Source organism: Bombina bombina, unplaced genomic scaffold, assembly GCF_027579735.1.
Source record: "Bombina bombina isolate aBomBom1 unplaced genomic scaffold, aBomBom1.pri scaffold_948, whole genome shotgun sequence".
NCBI classification, from domain to species: domain Eukaryota; kingdom Metazoa; phylum Chordata; class Amphibia; order Anura; family Bombinatoridae; genus Bombina; species Bombina bombina.
Genome location: NW_026512741.1, coordinates 27,978 through 50,140, shown reverse-complemented (window position 1 = coordinate 50,140; position 22,163 = coordinate 27,978). Strand labels below are relative to the sequence as shown.

Sequence of the window (22,163 nt, the reverse complement as noted above, 5' to 3'; positions counted from 1 at the left end):
ACAAATTGGTAATGCTTGTCTAGAAAAGAGAATCTCAGGAACTGATCGTAATCTGGATGAATCAGAATATGAAGATATGCATCCTGTAAGTCTATTGTGGACATATAATGCCCTTGCTGAACAAAAGGCAGAATAGTCCTTATAGTCACCATTTTGAATGTTGGTATTCTTACATAACAATTCAAAATTTTTAGATCCAGAACTGGTCTGAAATAATTCTCCTTCTTTGGGACAATGAACAGATTTGAATAAAACCCCAGACCCCGTTCCTGAACAGGAACTGGCACAATTACCCCAGATACCTCCAGGTCTGAAACACACTTCAGGAAAGCCTGAGCCTTTTCTGGGTTCACTGGAATGCGTGAGAGAAAGAAACTTCTCACAGGCGGTCTTACTTTGAAACCTATTCTGTACCCTTGAGAAACAATGTTCTGAATCCAATGATTTTGGATTGAATTGATCCAAATATCCTTGAAAAATTTTAGTCTGCCCCCTACCAGCTGAGCTGGAATGAGGGACGCACCTTCATGCAGACTTGGGGGCTGATTTAGATCTTTTAAATGGCTTGGGTTTATTCCAGACTGAAGAAGGCTTCCAATTGGAAACAGTTTCCTTAGGGGAAGGATCAGGTTTCTGTTCCTTATTTTGTCGAAAGGAACAAAAACTGTTAGCAGCCTTAAATTTACCCTTAGATTTTTTATCCTGAGGCAAAAAAGCTCCCTTCCCCCCAGTGACAGTTGAAATAATTGAATCCAACTGAGAACCAAATAATTTATTACCTTGGAAAGAGAGAGATAGCAACATTGATATTTATTTAAAATGGAGTATATTCGTTCCTTATTGAAAGAGGTGTTGATTGCATTAGATATGGAGACTAGTCCTCTTGATATTAAAACTAGTAAACATTTAAATTCAGTTTTTAAACCCCATGTAGTTATTCCTGAGGTTTTTCCAGTTCCTGGTGCTATTTCAGATGTAATTTCTAGGGAATGGAATAGACTGGGTACCTCTTTTACTCCTTCTTCAAGGTTTAAGAAGCTGTACCCTTTGCCGTCTGATGGATTGGAGTTTTGGGAAAAGATCCCCAAAGTTGATGGGGCCATCTCTACTCTTGCTAAACGTACTACTATTCCTACGGCAGATAGTACTTCTTTTAAAGATCCTTTAGATAGGAAACTTGAATCTTATCTAAGGAAGGCTTATTTATGTTCAGGTCATTTTCTTATGCCTGCTATTTCTTTGGCTGATGTTGCAGCTGCTTCAACTTTTTGGTTGGAAACCCTAGCGCAACAAGTATCAGATCATAATGTGTATAGCATTGTTAAGCTAATTCAACATGCTAATAATTTCATTTGTGATGCCATTTTTGATATCATTAGAATTGATGTCAGATAAATGTCTTTAGCTATATTAGCTAGAAGAGCTTTATGGCTTAAATCTTGGAATGCTATCCATGATGTGCTTGATTTCTTCAGTGAAAGGTGCTTCTAAGCATATTGAAGTCCAGTTCCTCTTAGTGCAGTGTTTGTCTGAGGGATGTTAAGGGACTATTGCCTGATGATACCATGTTTTCTCCTATTTTCATAAGGCTCTCTGTAAATCGGTTGCAGGGATTCATCTTCTGCCTCCCTTTATAGATAGACAATATACTCTTGTACCATTACCACTGCTGATATGTTTCAGTACTGGTTTGGCTGTCTGCTATATGTGGATGGGTGACTTTCACGGTAAGTATATACTTTTATTATATGACACTCTCAGATATGGATTTGGGTACTTTTTAAGTAAAGTTGTTATATAGTGTTTGTATACACATGCCTTGGCTCAGTAACTCAGTGCTCTTTTTTAGCGAAACTTTATTTGGTGGCTAAATATTTGTCAAGGTTGGTAGAGTCTGAAACATACAGGGTTTTTTGGAGCTAGTAATTTATATCAGAGTTCTTACCTGCTTTTTAGAGTGATAGGTTTATTAGAAATGTGATGACTCTGTTTATGTCATAGCGTCGTCTTTTTGCACCGGGTTTTTTGGCGCCAAAATTTGCCATTATAAGCTTTGCCGCCAGCTCATTCAGTGCTCTCAGAAATTGCTTAGAGAGCTTTCATGCAGTATTATTTTGTGAATGTTTTCTTTTTCATACATTTTCGCTTTGTTTCTTATTCCCTCAAGCCTGTTATATATCTCATCAATCTCATATATATAGAAACATGGATGTAAATTTGCAGAAAATATTGAATATTTTTTTTTATTTTTTTTTTTGCAATTGTCTCAAACTGAACCTGCCTCTGATGTCACCATAGGATTTGAGCTGCCTGAACACGTATCTACCAAAGCTCAAGTGTTTGTTGTAAAAAAAAAAAAAACACTGATCTAATTTTTTCAGCTCAATTATGTGGCTCGTTTTGACAATTTGTTAAATGCTGATAATATATCTGAGTACAAATGCACCCACTCTTATTCCATCTCAGTCTAATGTTCATAGCATTCCTGCAGAAAATAACGATTTTATTGCTGCAGCTTTAGATAAGGCAATGACTGCTATTCCACCTTCAAATAAACTTAAAAAGGTTTTGCAACATTTTTCTAAACCTAGTGATTTAAGTTCTGGCCTTCAGCATACCAATGTATCCTCTACTGATGGGGTTTCCTCTGATTCAGAAGACGCCACATCAGAGATATAGACAAATTATGTTCATTTAAGATAGAATATATTCGCTCTCTCTTAAGTGAAGTTTTGTTTACTTGGGTATTGAGGAGTCTAAACCTCCTGATGATAAAGCTAGTAACCGACTAAATTCAGTGTCTTAAATACAGAAGTATTTCCTATTCCAGACGCTATCTCTAATGTGATTGGTCTAAACCTGGAACCTCTTTTAACCCTTCTTTTAGGATTACCTGATAAATTAATTTCTTTCATATTGGCAAGAGTCCATGAGCTAGTGACGTATGGGATATACAATCCTTCCAGGAGGGGCAAAGTTTCCCAAACCTCAAAATGCCTATTAATACACCCCCCACCGCACCCACAATTCAGTTTAACGAATAGCCAAGAAGTGGGGTGATAAGAAAGGAGCGAAAGCATAAACAAGGAATTGGAATAATTGTGCTTTATACAAAAAAATCATAACCACTATAAAAAGGGTGGGTCTCATGGACTCTTGCCAATATGAAATTTTCTTTCATGTAATTAGCAAGAGTCCATGAGCTAGTGACGTATGGGATATCGATACCCAAGATGTGAAACACCACGCAAGAGTCTTTAGAGAGGGAGGGATAAAAATAAACAGTAGCCTCTCTTGTTCTCCTTCCTGGTCTGTAATTACAACAGATGCAAGTCTTACAGGGTGGGGAGCTGTCTGGGGGTCTCTGAAAGCACAAGAATCCTCGAGAGGCAAGGTTACCAATCAATATCCTGGAACTCCGTGCTCTATTCAGAGCTCTTCAGGTTTGGCCTCTATTAAAGAGAGAAACTTACATGCATTTTCAGACAGACAATATCACAACAGTGGTGGCATATGTCAATCATCAAGGAGAGACTCGCAGTCCCCTAGCAATGTAAGAACTATCTTGAATACTTTCTTGGGTGGAATGCAACTCTTGTTTAATCACTGTGATTCATATCCCAGGTGTAGACAACTGGGAAGCGAATTATCTCAACCATCAATCTCTACATCCGGAGGAGTGGTCTCTCCATCCAGATGTGTTCTATCAAATTGTACAGATGTGGGACCTTCCAGAAATGGATCTGAGGGCCTCTCGTCTGAACAAGAACCTTTCCAGGTCCAAGGATCCTCAGGCGGAAATGATGGATGCTCTAGCAGTACCCTGGTTTTACCAGCCTACTTACATTCCCCCCCCCCCCTTGTTCTACTTCCAAGAGTGATCTCAAAGATCATAATGGAACAATTTTATGTGTTTCTGATAGCACCAGTGTGGCCTCACAGGATTTGTTATGCAGACCTTGTCCGAATGTCCAGTTGCCAGCCTTGGCCTCTACCTCTAAGACCAGACCTCCTGTTTCTCTGACTCAGTGATTAATACTATTATTCAGGCTTGCAAGCCTGTTTCAAGAAAAATCTACCACAAGTTTTGGAAAACCTATATATTATGGTGCTCTTCACATGTTTATTCCAGACATTCCTTTCAGATTCCTAGGATTCTTCAGGATGGTTTGAATAAAGGTTTGTCCGCCAATACTTTGAAAGGACAAATCTCTGCTCTTTCTGTTTTATTTCACAGAAAGATTGCTAATTTTCCTGACTTTAATTTTAATTAAATCTGTTATTAAATATATTGCATCCCCTTGGAGTCTTAATTTGGTATTAAAGATTTTGCAAGCTCCTCCTTGTGAGCCTATGCATTCTTTAGACGTTAAACTAATTTCTTGGAAAGTGTTGTTTCTATTGGCAATCTCTTCTGAATTGTCTGCTCTCTCTTGTGAGTCTCCTTATCTGATTTTTCATCAAGATAAAGCTGTTTTGCGGACTTCTTTTAATTTTTTGCCTAAAGTTGTGAATTCTCACAACATTATTAGGGAAATCATTGTTCCTTCTTTGTGTCCTAATCCTAAGAATAAAATTGAAAGATCTATACATTCTTTGGATGTTAGAGCTTTGAAATACTATGTAGGGGGAGGAGCCAACTTTGTAGTTGAACGGTCGCACATTCTCATAGCTCTGACTATACTATGTTAAAATACAAACTAAATGACCGTTCCAGCTCAAATACGTGGACATTTTTGTAGATCAGAAAGCCAAGATGACCTACACAATCAATCTTAGAGTGCCATATATTGTTAAAGGGATCTCATGACCCGGGTGTGTATGCGGCCGATAACAGATACTAGGAGCAGCCATCTTGTGGCCTGTGCGACATTTGCTGTGGAGTTTGGGATCGACCAAAGCTTATTGTTATACCCTCTAGGCTAGGTGACTGCTTAATTATGGAAGTTCCGGAGCGCATTATGGAGGAGATGCGCAACTTTTTGGATGGCTGCCGTGAGGTGTTTGAATACTCAGCTGTGTTGACACCCCAACTAGCAGCAGCAAAACAGGTAGAACACGCTGACTACACACTTCTCCCTATAAATACTCCTAAGATAGAGCCAACGTGCATGAAAAGGATGGACACCGCTGACAAAGAAAGAGCTGCTGGGCGTTCAGGCCCCTTTAGCATTGCAGGCGCTGCTCTTGGGGTGCCGGATACCGTGGACCACGCTACTGCAGTGAGACACCAGATGGCCGCAATATCTATGATGAGGCCATGTCATCAATCAGCAATGGAGCTACCCTACATCCATCATAGCTGGAAGCAAACTTTGAATGAGGAGGATAAGGTCTCTGCGACACTACCTGAGACTTTAACTTTCCAACATGGGACTCTCACTATGGTGCCGGAGACACCCTTTACATCAAAATTAGAGACTAATCTTCTACACCCGGTGAACGCGAAGGATGAGGAGACAACACACAACTTCCTCTTTGATTCCCTAATCGCTCCTTTCTTTAAGGCCATTTTAGCTCCGTTATTAGCGCTGCAGAGAAGAACACCACATTCTCATAGGTCTGGTGTTTGCTAGAGCATTCTCCCTTGACTGGGCCCCTACAGTTTGTCATCTTTTACAGTTTGCCAGTTTGATGTTTAGTTAAGTTTTTAACAGTTTGGTAATACCCGTATACATATAGTTCTTTTGCCTCAATATTTACTTTACCATTATTGTGGGGTCTCCTTACACAATACCTGTGTCAATGATTTATATGCATTCTATCTCCTGTACTTGTCTTCTATATTGATTTAATGTAATGGTGCATTATATCATATCTAAAATGTGTTTATATAACTCTAACTGAATATTGTTGTTCCGCTTTTGGGCTCACTCTCACCAATAGGAGAGTTATGTTTACGTCTTTTATATTTCTCTTTTATAGCTACAAATCGGGTACTTAGGGGGTAGTCACATAATGCTCCGTTCCACTGCATTAACACGTTATTTAAAGTTTGCTACATGTGTCGGCCCCCTTTACCTAACCTGTAAGTTAAGTTATATTGTTCCTTTAAACGCTGACCAAGGACCACACATACTGGATAGATAGGGATCCCGTAATATCAGTTGCCACTAGAGATAGGGTCCACCCATATCACAATTTAACTGTTTCACAATCTACTGTTACTACACGGAACCGCTGATTATAGACCTATATATTTATCCCTGTTCTTTTCTCTTGTCATACAGGTGGGGGGGGCGGGCTGTCCGTGGCCGGGGCAGTTGGGCTCACTCATCGCAGATCACTCCTAAATTATATTTCAGGGATTCCATCATCACATATTAAGGATCACAGAAGTTCCACTCAGGTCATCAATTCAGTCTATATTAGTAGATATTGGGTCTCCTTTGAGGGAGTATAGAATCATGGGAATTCTGAGAAATTATTTACATGCAGCTACCCCTAGCAGTCACCTATTTCTCTCATATGTCCGCTCTTTGAGTGTTCCAGATAAGATATTTTACCTTCACTAATAGCAGCTAAGGTGTTTGCCTAAGATTTGACTGAGTGGGAGTGCAGGGTTTGCATTCAGCTAAATGATTACGAGGACAGGCTCACTAAAGTCCAGATTCTAGAGCCCATACTATGTCCAGGTGGGGTAGCTCCGCGGTAAGGATATATTATACATTGTTTATAATAATTAAACACTGGCTCTTCACGTAGATGTACCCAATTAGACAAGTTCAGGACCCTAATCTTAGCTCTTCACGAGAAAGCATATATAAATATATAGTCCCACATAACTTATGTAGCATTAGAAGGCTATTCATAATACAACTTAAGAAATGTTGGGGGAAACAACAACAACAAAAAAAATCGACTCGCATATATAACCTCTTCCTCCTTCCCCCCCATCCACATAAAGAACCACCTAGTTTAGGTGGACTAACTGTGCGGTTTGTCTCGTCTATACCGCAACCCTAATTATTAATCCATATTCCCGCTTCTGTTAATTATACCCCTTACCTTCAGAATATAGGCTGCAATAGAGTGTTTCATTTCTCTTTAATGTATACCTACCACCTACCTCAATTACTGTAAATAGAGGTTCAGTCTGTGGAGAAACAATTGTGATCCTACCCTGTTGTACACGTACCTTTTTGTATTCTGACTATTCCCTTTTAGGCTTTAAATCAGATTCCCCTATGGACACACCCTTTATAGATGTTTGTGAAATGTATTGGTGTACTGCACTTACTGTTATGTTCTCCACTTTGAGTCATACGAATATATTCTGCATATGTTTCTCCAACATTGGTGTGTCCGGTCCACAGCGTCATCCATTACTTGTGGGAATATTCTCTTCCCCAACAGGAAATGGCAAAGAGCACAGCAAAAGCTGTCCATATAGCCCCTCCTCAGGCTCCGCCCCCCAGTCATTCTCTTTGCCGCTCTGAACCAGTAGCATCTCCATGGAGATGGTGAAGAGTATGTGGTGTTTAGTTGTAGTTTTTTATTCTTCTATCAAAAGTTTGTTATTTTGAAATAGTACTGGTTGTGCTATTTACTCTGAAACAGAAAGAGATGAAGAGTTCTGTTTAAAAGAGGAGTATGATTTTCGCAGCAGGAACTAAAATCAATTGCTGTTCCCACGCAGGACTGTTGAGCCCAGAGAACTTCAGTTGGGGGGAACAGTTTGCAGACTTTTCTGCTCAAGGTATGACTAGCCATTTATCTAACAAGACTGTGTAATGCTGGAAGGCTGTCATTTTCCCTCATGGGGATCGGTAAGCCATTTTCTTAGACTCAAAAAGAATAAAGGGCTTATTATGGGCTATTAACTGGTGGACACTCTTAAGGGCTAAATCGATTGCTTATTTAAGTATTATTTACAGTTTGAAGTGGATTTCACACTTTTTATTATTTGGGGAACGTTTTTTAACGCCAGGCACTAGTTAAGACACCTTCCCAGTCAGGAAGGGCCTTTCACTGTAGTAGGCAGAGCCTCATTTTCGCGCCATTATTGCGCAGTTTCTTTTGAGTGCAGTGCATACAGCTGCATGTGAGAGGGTCTGGTATCACTGAAAACGTTCCTGGAAGGCTTGAATTGGTATCGTATACCCCCTGGGATAGGTGAAGTCGCAACAAACGCTGTGGCTGGGACTGTAGTGGGGTTAAAATTGCAAACGGCTCCGGTTTCCGCATTTTAAGGGTTAAAAGCTTGAAAATTGGGGTGCAATACTTTGAATGCATTAAGACATGTGGTGAAAATTTGGTAAAGATTGGATAATTCCTTCATAGTTTTTCACATATTCAGTAATAAAGTGTGCTCTGTTTAACATTTAAAGAGACAGTAACGGTTTTGTTTAAAAACGTTTTTTGTGCTTTATTAACCAATTTAAGCCTGTCTAACATGTCTGTACCTTCAGATAGATCATGTTCTGTATGTATGGAGGCCAAGGTGGTTCCTCCTTCAAATGTATGTGATAATTGTGCCATGGCGTCCAAACAAAGTAAGGACAGTACTGTCACATTTAGTAAGGTTGCCCAGGATGATTCCTCAAATGAAGGAAGTAGGGATAGTTCTGCATCCTCTCCTTCTGTGTCTATACCAGTTATGCCCGCGCAGGCGACCCCTAGTACTTCTAGCGCGCCAATGCTTGTTACTATGCAACAATTGACGGCAGTAATGGATAACTCCATAGCTAATATTTTATCCAAAATGCCAGCATTTCAGAGAAAGCGTGATTGCTCAGTTTTAAACACTGTAGAGCAGGAGGGCGCTGATGATAATTTATCTGTCATACCCTCACACCAGTCTGAAGTGGCAGTGAGGGAGGGTTTGTCAGATGGAGAAATTTCTGATACAGGAAGAATTTCTCAGCAGGCAGAACCTGATGTTGTGACATTTAAATTTAAATTAGAGCATCTCCGCGCATTACTTAAGTAGGTGCTATCTACTCTGGATGATTGTGACAATTTGGTCATCCCAGAAAAATTGTGCAAGATGGACAGATTCCTAGAGGTCCCGGTGCATCCTGATGCCTTTCCGATACCTAAGAGGGTGGCGGACATAGTGAATAAGGAGTGGGAGAAGCCAGGCATTCCTTTTGTCCCTCCTCCTATATTTAAGAAATTGTTCCCCATGGTCGACCCCAGAAAGGACACATGGCAAACAGTCCCTAAGGTCGAGGGGAAGGTTTCTACACTAGCCAAACGCACGACTATTCCCATTGAGGACAATTGTGCTTTCAAAGATCCTATGGATAAAAAATTGGAGGGTTTGCTTAAAAAGATTTTTGTACAGCAAGGTTACCTCCTTCAACCAATTTCGTGCATTATCACTGTCACTACAGCAGCGTGTTTCTGGTTTGAAGAACTGGAAAAGTCGCTCAGTAAGGAGACTCCATATGAGGAGGTCATGGACAGAATTCACGCACTTAAGTTAGCTAATTCCTTTATTTTAGATGCCGCTTTGCAGTTAGCAAGATTAGCGGCGAAAAATTCAGGGTTTGCAATTGTGGCGCGCAGAGCGCTCTGGCTAAAGTCTTGGTCGGCGGATGTATCTTCCAAGACAAAATTGCTTAATATCCCTTTCAAAGGTAAGACCCTTTTTGGGCCAGAATTGAAAGAAATTATTTCAGACATCACTGGGGGAAAGGGCCATGCCCTCCCACAAGATAGGCCTTTCAAGGCTAAGAATAAGTCCAATTTTCGTTCCTTTCGCAATTTCAGGAACGGACCGGCTTCCAACTCTGCAGCCTCTAGACAAGAGGGTAACGCTTCCCAGACTAAACCAGCTTGGAAACCAATGCAAGGGTAAACAGGCCAAGAAGCCTGCTGCTGCTACCAAGACAGCATGAAGGGGTAGCCCCCGATCCGGGACCGGATCTAGTAGGGGGCAGACTCTCTCTCTTTGCTCAGGCTTGGGCAAGAGATGTTCCGGATCCCTGGGCACTAGAAATAGTCTCTCAGGGTTATCTTCTAGAATTCAAGGAACTGCCCCCAAGGGGAAGGTTCCACATGTCTCGCTTGTCTTCAGACCAAATAAAGAGACAGGCATTCTTACTTGTGTAGAAGACCTGTTAAAGATGGGAGTGATACACTCAGTTCCAACTGTGGAACAAGGTCAGGGGTTTTACTCAAACCTGTTTGTAGTTCCCAAAAAAGAGGGAACTTTCAGACCAATTCTGGATTTAAAAATTCTAAACAAATTTCTCAGAGTTCCATCGTTCAAAATGGAAACCATTCGAACAATTTTACCTACAATCCAGGAGGGTCAATATATGACTACCGTGGATTTAAAGGATGCGTACCTACATATTCCTATCCACAAAGATCATCATCAGTTCCTAAGGTTCGCCTTTCTGGACAAACATTACCAGTTCGTGGCTCTTCCATTCGGTTTAGCCACTGCTCCCAGAATTTTCACAAAGGTGCTAGGGTCCCTTCTAGCGGTTCTAAGACCGAGGGGCATTGCAGTGGCACCTTATCTAGACGACATTCTAATTCAAGCGTCGTCTCTTTCCAAGGCAAAGGCTCATACAGACATTGTTCTAGCCTTTCTCAGATCTCACGGGTGGAAGGTGAACGTAGAAGAGTTCCCTGTCTCCATCAACAAGAGTTCCCTTTTTGGGAACAATAATAGATTCTTTAGAAATGAAGATCTTTTTGACAGAGGTCAGAAAGTCAAAGCTTCTAAACGCTTGTCAAGTTCTTCACTCTATTCTGCAGCCTTCCATAGCTCAGTGCATGGAAGTAGTAGGATTGATGGTTGCAGCAATGGACATAGTTCCTTTTGCTCGAATTCATCTAAGACCATTACAACTGTGCATGCTCAATCAGTGGAATGGGGACTATGCAGACTTGTCTCCCCAGATTCAAGTAGACCAGGTAACCAGAGACTCACTCCGTTGGTGGTTGACTCAGGATCACCTGTCTCAGGGAATGAGTTTCCGCAGACCAGAGTGGGTCATTGTCACGACCGACGCCAGTCTATTAGGCTGGGGCGCGGTCTGGGACTCCCTGAAAGCTCAGGGTCTATGGTCTCGGGAAGAGTCTCTTCTCCCGATAAACATCCTGGAACTGAGAGCAATATTTAATGCGCTCCGGGCTTGGCCTCAACTAGCGAAGGCCGGATTCATAAGATTCCAGTCGGACAACATGACGACTGTAGCTTACATCAACCATCAGGGAGGAACAAAGAGTTCCTTGGCGATGAGAGAGGTATCCAAGATCATCAAATGGGCGGAGGATCACTCCTGCCACCTATCTGCAATTCACATCCCAGGAGTAGACAACTGGGAGGCGGATTGAGTCGTCAGACTTTCCATCCGGGGGAGTGGGAACTCCATCCGGAGGTCTTTGCCCAGTTAACCCAATTATGGGGCATTCCAGACATGGATCTGATGGCGTCCCGTCAGAACTTCAAGGTTCCTTGCTACGGGTCCAGATCCAGGGATCCCAAGGCAACTCTAGTGGATGGCATTAGTGGCGCCTTGGTCGTTCAACCTAGCTTATGTGTTTCCACCATTTCCTCTCCTTCCCAGGCTCGTAGCCAGGATCAAACAGGAGAAGGCCTCGGTGATTCTGATAGCTCCTGCGTGGCCACGCAGGACTTGGTATGCAGACCTGGTGAATATGTCATCGGCTCCACCATGGAAGCTACCTTTGAGACAGGATCTTCTAGTACAAGGTCCATTCGAACATCCAAATCTAGTTTCTCTGCAGCTGACTGCTTGGAAATGGAACGCTTGATTTTATCCAAGCGTGGATTTTCAAATTCAGTGATTGATACTCTGGTCCAAGCCAGAAAACCTGTGACTAGAAAGATTTACCATAAAATATGGAAAAAATATATCTGTTGGTGTGAATCCAAGGGATTCTCCTGGAGTAAAATTAAAATTCCTAAGATTCTTTCCTTTCTCCAAGAGGGTTTGGATAAAGGGTTGTCAGCGAGTTCTCTAAAGGGACGGATTTCTGCTTTATCTGTCTTGTTACACAAACGACTGGCAGCTGTGCCAGATGTACAAACTTTTGTACAGGCTTTGGTCAGAATCAAGCCTGTCTACAGACCCATGACTCCTCCTTGGAGTCTAAATTTAGTTCTTTCAGTTCTTCAAGGGGTTCCGTTTGAACCTTTACATTCCGTAGATATCAAGTTACTATCTTGGAAAGTTCTGTTTTTGGTTGCTATTTCTTCTGCTAGAAGAGTTTCTGAATTATCTGCTTTGCAGTGTGATTCACCCTATCTGGTGTTCCATTCAGATAAGGTTGTTTTGTGTACTAAGCCTGGTTTTCTTCCAAAAGTTGTTTCCAACAAGAATATTAACCAGGAAATAGTTGTTCCTTCTCTGTGTCCGAAACCAGTTTCAAAGAAGGAACGTTTGTTACACAATTTAGATGTAGTCCGTGCTTTAAAGTTCTATTTAGAAGCAACAAAGGATTTTAGACAAACCTCATCTTTGTTTGTCGTTTACTCTGGTAAGAGGAGAGGACAAAAAGCTACTGCTACCTCTTTCTTTCTGGCTGAAAAGCATCATCCGATTGGCTTATGAGACTGCCGGACGGCAGCCTCCTGAACGAATCACAGCTCACTCTACTAGGGCTGTGGCTTCCACATGGGCCTTCAAGAACGAGGCTTCTGTTGATCAGATATGTAAGGCAGCGACTTGGTCTTCTCTGCACACTTTTGCCAAATTCTACAAATTTGATACTTTTGGGAGAAAGGTTTTGCAAGCCGCGGTGCCTTCCGTTTAGGTAACCTGATTTGCTCCCTCCCTTCATCAATGTCCTAAAGCTTTGGTAAAGGTTCCCACAAGTAATGGATGACGCCGTGGACCGGACACACCAATGTTTGAGAAAACAGAATTTATGCTTAACTGATAAATTAATTTCTCCAACGGTGTGTCCGGTCCACGGCCCGCCCTGGCTTTTTAATCAGGTTTGAACAATTTTTTTCTCTATACACTACAGTCACCACGGCACCCTATAGTTTCTCCTTTTTTTCTCCTATCCGTCGGTCGAATGACTGGGGGGCGGAGCCTGAGGAGGGGCTATATGGACAGCTTTTGCTGTGCTCTTTGCCATTTCCTGTTGGGGAAGAGAATATTCCCACAAGTAATGGATGACGCCGTGGACCGGACACACCGTTGGAGAAAGTAATTTATCAGGTAAGCATAAATTCTGTTTTTGTTGTATGCCAGGTTCTTTGACAGATCATGATTGTAAGCTATTTACGAATTTGTAATCCCAATGTTTCACGAAATATGCTACCTGTATACTTTATTGAACCTCAATAAAAAATTAAAAAAAAAAAAAAATACTATGTAGATGCTACTAATGATTTCATACAGACTTCTAGTCTATTTCTTTTTTCAGGTTCTAGAAAAGGTCAGAAAGCTTCTGCGATTTCTTTAGCATCTTGGTTGAAACTTCTGAATCACAAAGCTTATTTGGAGGCGGGTCAGTCTCCGCCTCAGAGAATTACAGCTCATTCTACAAGATCAGTTGCCACATCTTGGGCTTTTAAGAATGAAGCTTCAGTTGATCAAATCTGCAAAGCAGCCACTTGGTCTTCTTTGCATACCTTTACTCAATTTTACCATTTTGATGTTTTTGCTTCTTCAGAAGCCACTTTTGGTATTATTATTATTATTTATTTGTATAGCGCCGCCAAATTCCGGTAGTAAGGTTCTTCAGGCAGCTGTCTCAGTTTAATTCTAGTGCCTTTGATTTGAGGCTTTTTTTTTAAACTTAACTATTTTCGCTGAGAAATTAAATCCAAAATAATTGTTTTTATTTTGCCCCTTCCTTTGCTACTTGTGGACTTCCACATCGTGGTTATTAATCCCATCAGTAACAAGCTTGTGGACTCTCGCCACTTATATGTAAGAAAATATAATTCATATAAGAACTTACCTGATAAATTCATGTATTTCATAGTGGCAAGAGTCCACAAGGCCCACCCAATGTTTTCTTTATTTTTAATAAAAAAATCCTTTTTTTTATGACTTTGCTCCTTATACACCTCACCTACTTGGTTTTACTTTAAAGTGAAGGTCAATTTGGATGAATTTGTGCCCGGTTTTTAATAAACCTGTTAAAAACAAGGGCACTTTCATGGAAATTGACATTTCACTCCTTTTCTTCAAAAACTTACCTTTTAATCCTGAAAGCTGCTCCAGCGATTCCCCCTGCCGTCAGAAGCCTCCTCTTACGTCAGAAATGACGAATTTGAGGCTTTTGACACTTTGCCGCCTCCTGGTAAGAATGTATATCCTATCAATAACAAACTCGTAGACTTTCGCCACCATGAAATAAATTAATTTATCAGGTAAGCTCTTACAAAGATTATGTTTTCTATTGGCAAACACAAATTTAGAAGTGGATGTGTAAAAAAAAAAAAAGAATTGTAGGATGATTTTGGTGGGTTTTTTTAATATGGAAAAGCATGCATAAATTGCCAAATGAGTTTTGTAGTTTTCAAATATATCTAATTTTACTGTTCACTTCATTCTTTCTCATTTTCTGTGACACAAATCTTCTAATACTAATAGTTTTTACTTAAAAAAATAAATACAGAATATAGATTTTTCCATTGAAGGTGAACGGATGCTAAATGTGCTAAAGGATCTGAAATATCTAGGATATAATTTCTCCCTTGTTGGTACAAAAGGACAAATTTTCACATTTTTGGGTCTTTTTGTTCAAAGGTGCTTTATCTGTCAGGCAAACATGGATTGTGTTCATGATTCACAAAAAGAATAAATCTTTATGGTCCAGATAGAACATGCTGTTTTAAGACACTTTCCAACTTGCTTCCATTATCACATTTTGCACATTCTTTTTATATTCACACTTTCTGGAGAGCTAGTCTTACTGAGCATATGTGCACAAGCTCACAAGGTATACTAGTCTGTGATTGGCTGATATCTGTCCCATGATACAGGGGCCAGAAAAAGGGAGTGGGAAAAAGTGTCAGAAAAAAAAATCTACTGCTTATTTGAAATTCAGAGCAAGTGCTATTGCATTGTCTTTTTTATTATGCACTTGTTAATTATGTAATGCTCCTGCATTGAGTTGTCCTTTAATAGCTTGTGTGAATCCACTTCCCTTTAATTTTTATAATAAAATTTGTAATATGAACATATATGAAAGTGTAAATTTTTGTCTTAGCGCCTTTTTAGGTGCAAGTTTGAGACATCTGCTACTTAAAATCATCTTTACTTGATACAGCTCATAACAGTATAATTTTAAAAGTTAAAGTGGTTGAAATTGCAATGTGCACGGATGCTTTGCCATTTTGATTAAAAAAAAGAAATACTGTATACATGTATTGGCAAAACACTAATAGTAAAAGCTATAGCTGTTTTTAGTGGCAAATGCACATATCCTGCACATGCCTGTACACCCACGTTTATACACAGCCCCTGGTTAGTTGTGACCAATATGTTCCTTCAAATATTACCATGTCTTTTATTATAATGCACCACTACTCTGTTTATAATTTGGCTTCACGGATTATTGCACAAGAACAAACAATTTATCAATTAAAACATGAAAACATTTTGTGTTAGTCTCGTCGTAAAATGTCACAAACGCGTTTGGCCACCTGACTTTTGAATAGCACCACAAGTTTTAATAGGATTTTTATATTTGTAAGTATTGGTTACTGCAGTTAGTACTGTATCATTTGGTTATCCACTTCACACTTTATTATAAGAATGTTAAAAAAAAATATGAAATACTAATATCTAGGATGTAAATTGTGATTCACGCATTCATTTCTTTAACTTTTATTTGTTTGTTTTTTTGCAGGGTGAGAGAGTTGTTCTTTTCAGCCAGTTTACTATGATGTTAGATATTTTAGAGTTTTTCCTGAAGCATCATCAACATAGATATGTCAGACTTGATGGGAAAACACAAATATCTGAAAGGTATCTACATTTATCTTAATATTTTAATATTTAGGGTGTGTATACGTATATGTGTGTGTGTGTGTGTGTATATATATATATATATATATATATATATATATATATATATATATATATATATATATATATATATGAGAGAGAGAGAGAATGAATTTAGTTATCTTGGTATCTTTTGTTGAAAGCATATCTAGGTAGTCTCAAGAGTAGCAATGCGATATTGGGATTTACCATGTGATTGGTGGATACGGATGTATGCCTCTTATTATTGACTCACCAAATGTGTAGTGCATTGGTGCTCTGAAGCTTACTTTTTTTTTTTAAATAATTTTTATTGAGGTAAATGCATAGACATTGCTATAGTCACAAGGTAGAGTACACTTTAAGTAAAAATTGCATATTTTCAGGAATTATACTTTTTCAGTATACGTCAGACATAAGAACAGAGTATTAACATCCCAATAGAGACTCCCTGGGCAGCTCAGGCACAATATACAGTATTCAGTGCAAGGATTAAGCAAACCCAACATTTGGGAAATCTATAATACACAAAGTTGAAGTAGAACCCTCTAAAAACAGTGCAGGGCTAGAGCCCTTGAAATGTAAGTAGCAATGCCTGTCATACACACAAGAGAACATGAGAGTACCTAATTTTTTCCTGTTTCAACAATTATAACCTGACGTGCATCCTCCACATACTACGAAGTCACTTATGGACTTCCAGTCACTTTAATAAAACTCGGTAGGAGGAAGACTGCACAGGCCCCTATTTGACCTTTAATAAAATAAATCGCAAACATATATGTCCTCCACAGGCAGCACTGGAAAGAGTAATAAGTGTGAGCTTCTGGGGGAAGCACCTTTAACAGGCTGGAAAAGCTCTATAGGAACTATTGTGCTCACCCACTATGGAGCAATTACAGGTCTATGATAAGAAACTATATAAAAGGGCCATTATATACATAATAAGGATGGGCAGAGACTTCCTAAATCTGCCTGAGATTGTGGAGCGTGACAAGTCACCTCTATCCCCAATAAATGAAATTAGAGGGGGGGGGGACTGATATAGTGTGTGGCCTGCCCCATCTATATAGAGATATTCCCAGTGCGTAGTGTGAGAAATATAAAACTTTATACATACAATCAAACACAAGGAGTGTAAATAGATAACCAGGTATAAATCAACCATTGGGTTCAAAATGTCTGAAATTCAGAGTTAAATACATACACAAATGAAACATGTAGAGGAGAATACACTCACACCCCCTATAGGCACCACTGACCTTACTGTTAATAATATACAAAGGCATACAGGGACTCAAGCATTGCTCACATTTAATATCTAGTATAACCTTGTACTTCTTGAAACCCCTACACCCTGGTTAAAGCAAGTATGGGAGGCAATGCCCAAATATTAGTAAGCAGCTAGACCAAAATACTAGCCAGGTCTACTGATACTAGCTGTTTCTCTCTAGTTCTAGCTTCAGGCCCAGGGCGATAGCATTAAATTCTCATTTGCTCTAGATTAGTTGGTTGTGTAGTTCTCCTTATTAACCCAGAGGGCAGTCAGTAAATTACAGGCTACTTATACATAAAATAGATACTTAATAAGGTAGACATCACAGTGTATAGAAGGCCTATCCTAGAGAATATAACTGCCCAAGACTAGCCTGGGTATGGCACACAATCAATTAGATACATAGCAGATGTCTAAGAAAATGATAAGGATATATATAGTGCATCTCTAGGGGAATATATAATGTATTGCAGCAGGTACAAGAACATATTGCAAATCTATATTTCAGGCCCTAGGGCCGTCATAGTTACCCACAATGATCTGCACAAAAGGGAATGCTGCAATTCTAACATGCATGGCTGCCTATATATATATATATATATATATATATATGTGTGTATATATATATATATATATATATATATAATTTGGGGGTGCAGTCCAATGATATAGTCACAGTCTTAACCGATGCCCAGTTTACTTATTTCAAGTGTTAAGGGTCGTAGTCCCCAGTTATGCAATACAGAGTCACTGGAGCAGTTAGGGTATATACATTTGCTTACGAGTCTTATACATCGATTTCTACCCTGAGGGGGTAGCCATTCTTTGAACAGCAGGTCCCACAGAACAGATCCATGTGAGTCAAATAGTACAAGGGCTCTTCTTTGGCGCTTCCGATGTAAAGCTGTAGGGTTCCAGCTATTCCCAGGGAGGGCCCATCCATCGCGACTAGGTAGGACTGTTGAGGAAGAGCTGCCGGATGGCAAATCTCAGACACGGGGGCCTCTTTAGGTCGACCACTCCATTCGGTAATCGTCTGGACTTTGGGGCTCTCCCGCCAGTCAAAAAGATTATCACCGACTCCCTGTGGAGGGCCGGCCGCATCCCTCCGAACAGGGGGTAAGGTGTGCTGCATGTGTCTCTCATGAACTCCCAGTAGCAGACAGCCAGGGTTCTCCTCCCCAGGGGACTGACTCATTCCCGTATAGCCGCATGGTTCCTTCCTGAGCGGTGAGCTCTGCGGTCACTACTGCTCCAGGCTTCAGGGTCGTCTCCCCGGAACACGTGCTCTCTATGCGGGACAGGAGACAGTCAAATCTGTTACATCCGTTAAGGTACACCTTTCTCTCAGCTTTCATCTCCCACACACCATCATATCTGAAAGATCTCTAGGCCTTTGGCATTAGTATAACCTCTCCATAAGTTTGCGGCCACATGGTCACGCCGTTCTCATCTCCAGTGATTAGCCGCTTTCTGGAATATTAGTGGAGGTGACTTTTATATTATTCCGCTCTGCTCTTGCCATTACTTAGATGCACCCATTTTTGTGGATCATCAGGCTCAAATTGAGAAGGTAGTCTGTTTAATAGTTCCCCCTGTACACAGAGCTCTAAGCCAGCACGTCCATCTTGGAGCGCTGCTAGGCTCCACCCCAGCTTACTTTAACAATATATTTAACCTATTTTTAGGGGTTTAACATAGTTCAATGCAAGCAATATATATTTATAGCTAAAATGCTCTAGCACAGTAGAACAGTGTTTCTCAATTACAGTCCTCGAGGGCCCCTAACAGGCCTGATTTAAAGGATTTCCCTACAGTCTTAGAAGGAAAATACCTATTGAGCAATTGAGGAACCGTGCAATAGGGCATTTCTTTTTGTACTTTTATATGCATTTAAGGTCTCCGCTTATAGAAATTAACATGGGGGGGAGGGCATTTAATTTTGTAATTAAAAATAATTGGCAATGACATATATACAGTGTGTGTGTATATATTAGTACTTTAGTATAAGTATGTCTGTGTGTTTTGTCAGTATTGGATTACTAATGCATTCATTGTTTTCATTCTGTAAATTGAGGGCAGGTAAAGGTATAAGGGTATATGGTGAAGTTTGCCCCATGATATGTTTCTCTCCGACAGGATACATCTTATAGATGAATTTAATACAGACATGGATATATTTATATTCCTTTTATCAACTAAAGCTGGTGGACTTGGGATCAATCTTACTTCAGCAAACAATGTTATCCTTCATGACATAGACTGCAACCCTTATAATGACAAGCAAGCGGAAGATCGGTGTCACAGAGTTGGTCAGACCAAGTAAGGTTTTATTAGGCTTGCTTCTACAGTAATGCATTTGTTTTTAATAGCTGCAAAGTGGTATCTTATCAAAGACATTTGGGGATATCTATATGAAGAAGCTACTGAAAGAAAAATGTTTAGAAGTTTTTTTTTTTAGCTCTGCACTGTATACAATTCTATACATTTGAAACTTTGCTCAAATGGTCCCTATAACATAAATTAAGTTCAATAATTATTTAAAGGGACATTAAACACTTTGAGATGGTAATATAAAATGATAAATCATATATATATAAAAAAAAGTTGCTATATACTTTTATTTATTCTGTCCCTTTAATTCCTGTGATTCCACTGTCAAATTGTGAGCTTTTCAGTTCCTGCTAGAAATGTGCAGAGCACAGTTATATTCCACACAGCCATTGGCTGCACACTCTAGTGACCTATTTATAACTATGCCTAATTGGCCACAGCAGAAAAGGTAACCTAAGTTACAACATTACAGCTCTCATTGTTTTATAGACAATAAACATTTACACTTATGCTATCACTATTTAAACAGCTAATGAAACTTTAAAAAATGCAACTACATGTTATTCTCAGACTAATCTTTTCTTTGAATGCATTGCTTTATCTAGCATTTATTTAGTGTTCAATGTCCTTTAAGGGCTACAAATTCTGGTTTATCTTTCCTTTCTCATATAGTTTAAGGTTACTAATTTGCATGTTTGTGACATGTAAGACATTACATTTACCTCATTAGCATGTTGATCCAAATAGTGGATAGATCATAAATGGCTGCCGTCTTCAACAATCCACCAAAATGTTTTGTAAAATAGTTGTTTATAAACTGCCCACTTTGGGGACTTTGTCTTTTACACCTGGGGTGTTTTATCAACCTATCTTTAACCTTGAATTTGTTTTATTCAGGGAAGTAAGTGTTATTCGTTTAATTGGCAAAGGAACAATTGAGGAGTCTATGCTAAAGATCAGCCAACAGAAGCTAAGGCTAGAACAAGATATGACAGCAACAGATGCAGGTTGGTAATTTCTGTTAAACATAACTTTATCAGCTAATGACTTACAAGGTATGTGATTGTGTAGATGCTGCTTCTTATTTTGTTTTATTAAAGGGACACTAAACCCATCTTTTTTTCTTTTTTCTTTCATGATTCAGATAGAGCATGCAATTTTAAGCAACTTTCTAATTTACTCCTGTTATTAATTTTTCTTCATTCTCTTGCTATCTTTATTTAAAAAGCAGGAATGTGATGCATAGGAGCCGGCCCATTTTTGGTTGATAACCTAGGTTATGCTTGCTTATTGGTGGGTAAATGTAAGCCTCCAATAAGCAAGCGCTATCCATGGTGCTGAACCTAAAATGGGCTGGCTGCTAAGATTTACATTCCTGCTTTTAAAATAAAGATAGCAAGAGAACGGAAAAAAATTGATAATAGAGCATGAAATTTCAAACAAATTTCTAATTTACTCCTATCTGAATCCTGAAAGAAAAAAATTGGGTTCAGTGTACCTTTAATGTTTATACTTCTCTTAATGACTATACTTTGCATTATTAAATCAGTTTGTAACCACCATTCCATTCTCTCACACTGTACTATTGTTTCCAAGTCCTTCAGTTTATTGAGCACAAAATATTTTTTCTCTCTCTCCAGGAGATGAAGGGACAATTCCTTTCGACATGGCCACTTTATTGAAAACATCATTGGGTCTTTGAAGAAGAGTTCTTACTGACCATTTTAGCTCTTAAAAATGCAAAAAGCCAGTGAATTTGTTTTTTATATATATATATATATTTAAAATACTGACTTTCTGATTTATGAAGATTTGTACTTTTTTTGTAACAGATAATGCAGCTACTGTACATTTCTAGCCATTTAGAGAATTATCTTATAATGGCACATTTTGGACTCTTTAATACCTATGGCAGCTGACTACTCCATTTTTCAAAGAAGTTTTCAGTAAGAGAACTTTATACTAGTTGTTTGTAACAACAGATTCACTAGTGCTTTAGATTGTCAGTATTTTTGTACTGTTCTTTTTTCTACCTCTCCAATTCTCTGCTGAGTTGCAATGGGTAATATGTATTTATATATATATATATATATATGTGTGTGCTTTGTATGTATGTTTGCTTGTCCTTTTTTATGTTACATTCATGCATTCCTCTGAACTCGGTTAAATAAAATATCGGCCATCAAACTGATAGAATTGTTTTATCTTTTTTCTCCTTAAATATCTTACATTTTCATTATGTATTCTAACTGGCATAGCTAAAGAGGCATAGAAATAAAAAATAAAAATGTCATGATTTAATTTACTTCTTTCTTTCATTTAGATGGTGAGAGTCCACAAGTCATCTTGAACTTTCACCTCACCAAGCAGACAAAATAAAATGACTGAGGATCATGGGTAGTAAGAAGTATTTAAACCTCTGGTGTTTTGGGGTATCTTTTGCCTCCTTAAAGGGATATAAAACCTACATTTCTTCTATATAAAGGTACGACGAGTCCACGGAGTCATCCTTTACTTGTGGGATATTATCCTCCTGCTAACAGGAAGTGGCAAAGAGCACCACAGCAGAGCTGTCTATATAGCTCCTCCCTTAGCTCCACCCCCCAGTCATTCTC

General features: G+C 39.3%; 1 protein-coding gene across 1 annotated transcript in view; it reads left to right on the top strand.

The window, feature by feature from the left end:
* Window positions 1-21,744, top strand: part of LOC128644518 (SWI/SNF-related matrix-associated actin-dependent regulator of chromatin subfamily A containing DEAD/H box 1) — a gene marked incomplete at its 5' end in the record, with an annotated part of 92,014 nt that extends 70,270 nt beyond the window's left edge. The window contains 4 exon segments of the mRNA XM_053697102.1: window positions 15,802-15,920; window positions 19,354-19,536; window positions 20,446-20,555; window positions 21,189-21,744. Of these exon segments, the coding sequence (XP_053553077.1) occupies window positions 15,802-15,920; window positions 19,354-19,536; window positions 20,446-20,555; window positions 21,189-21,250 (474 nt within the window).
* Window positions 21,745-22,163: the final 419 nt, after the last annotated feature.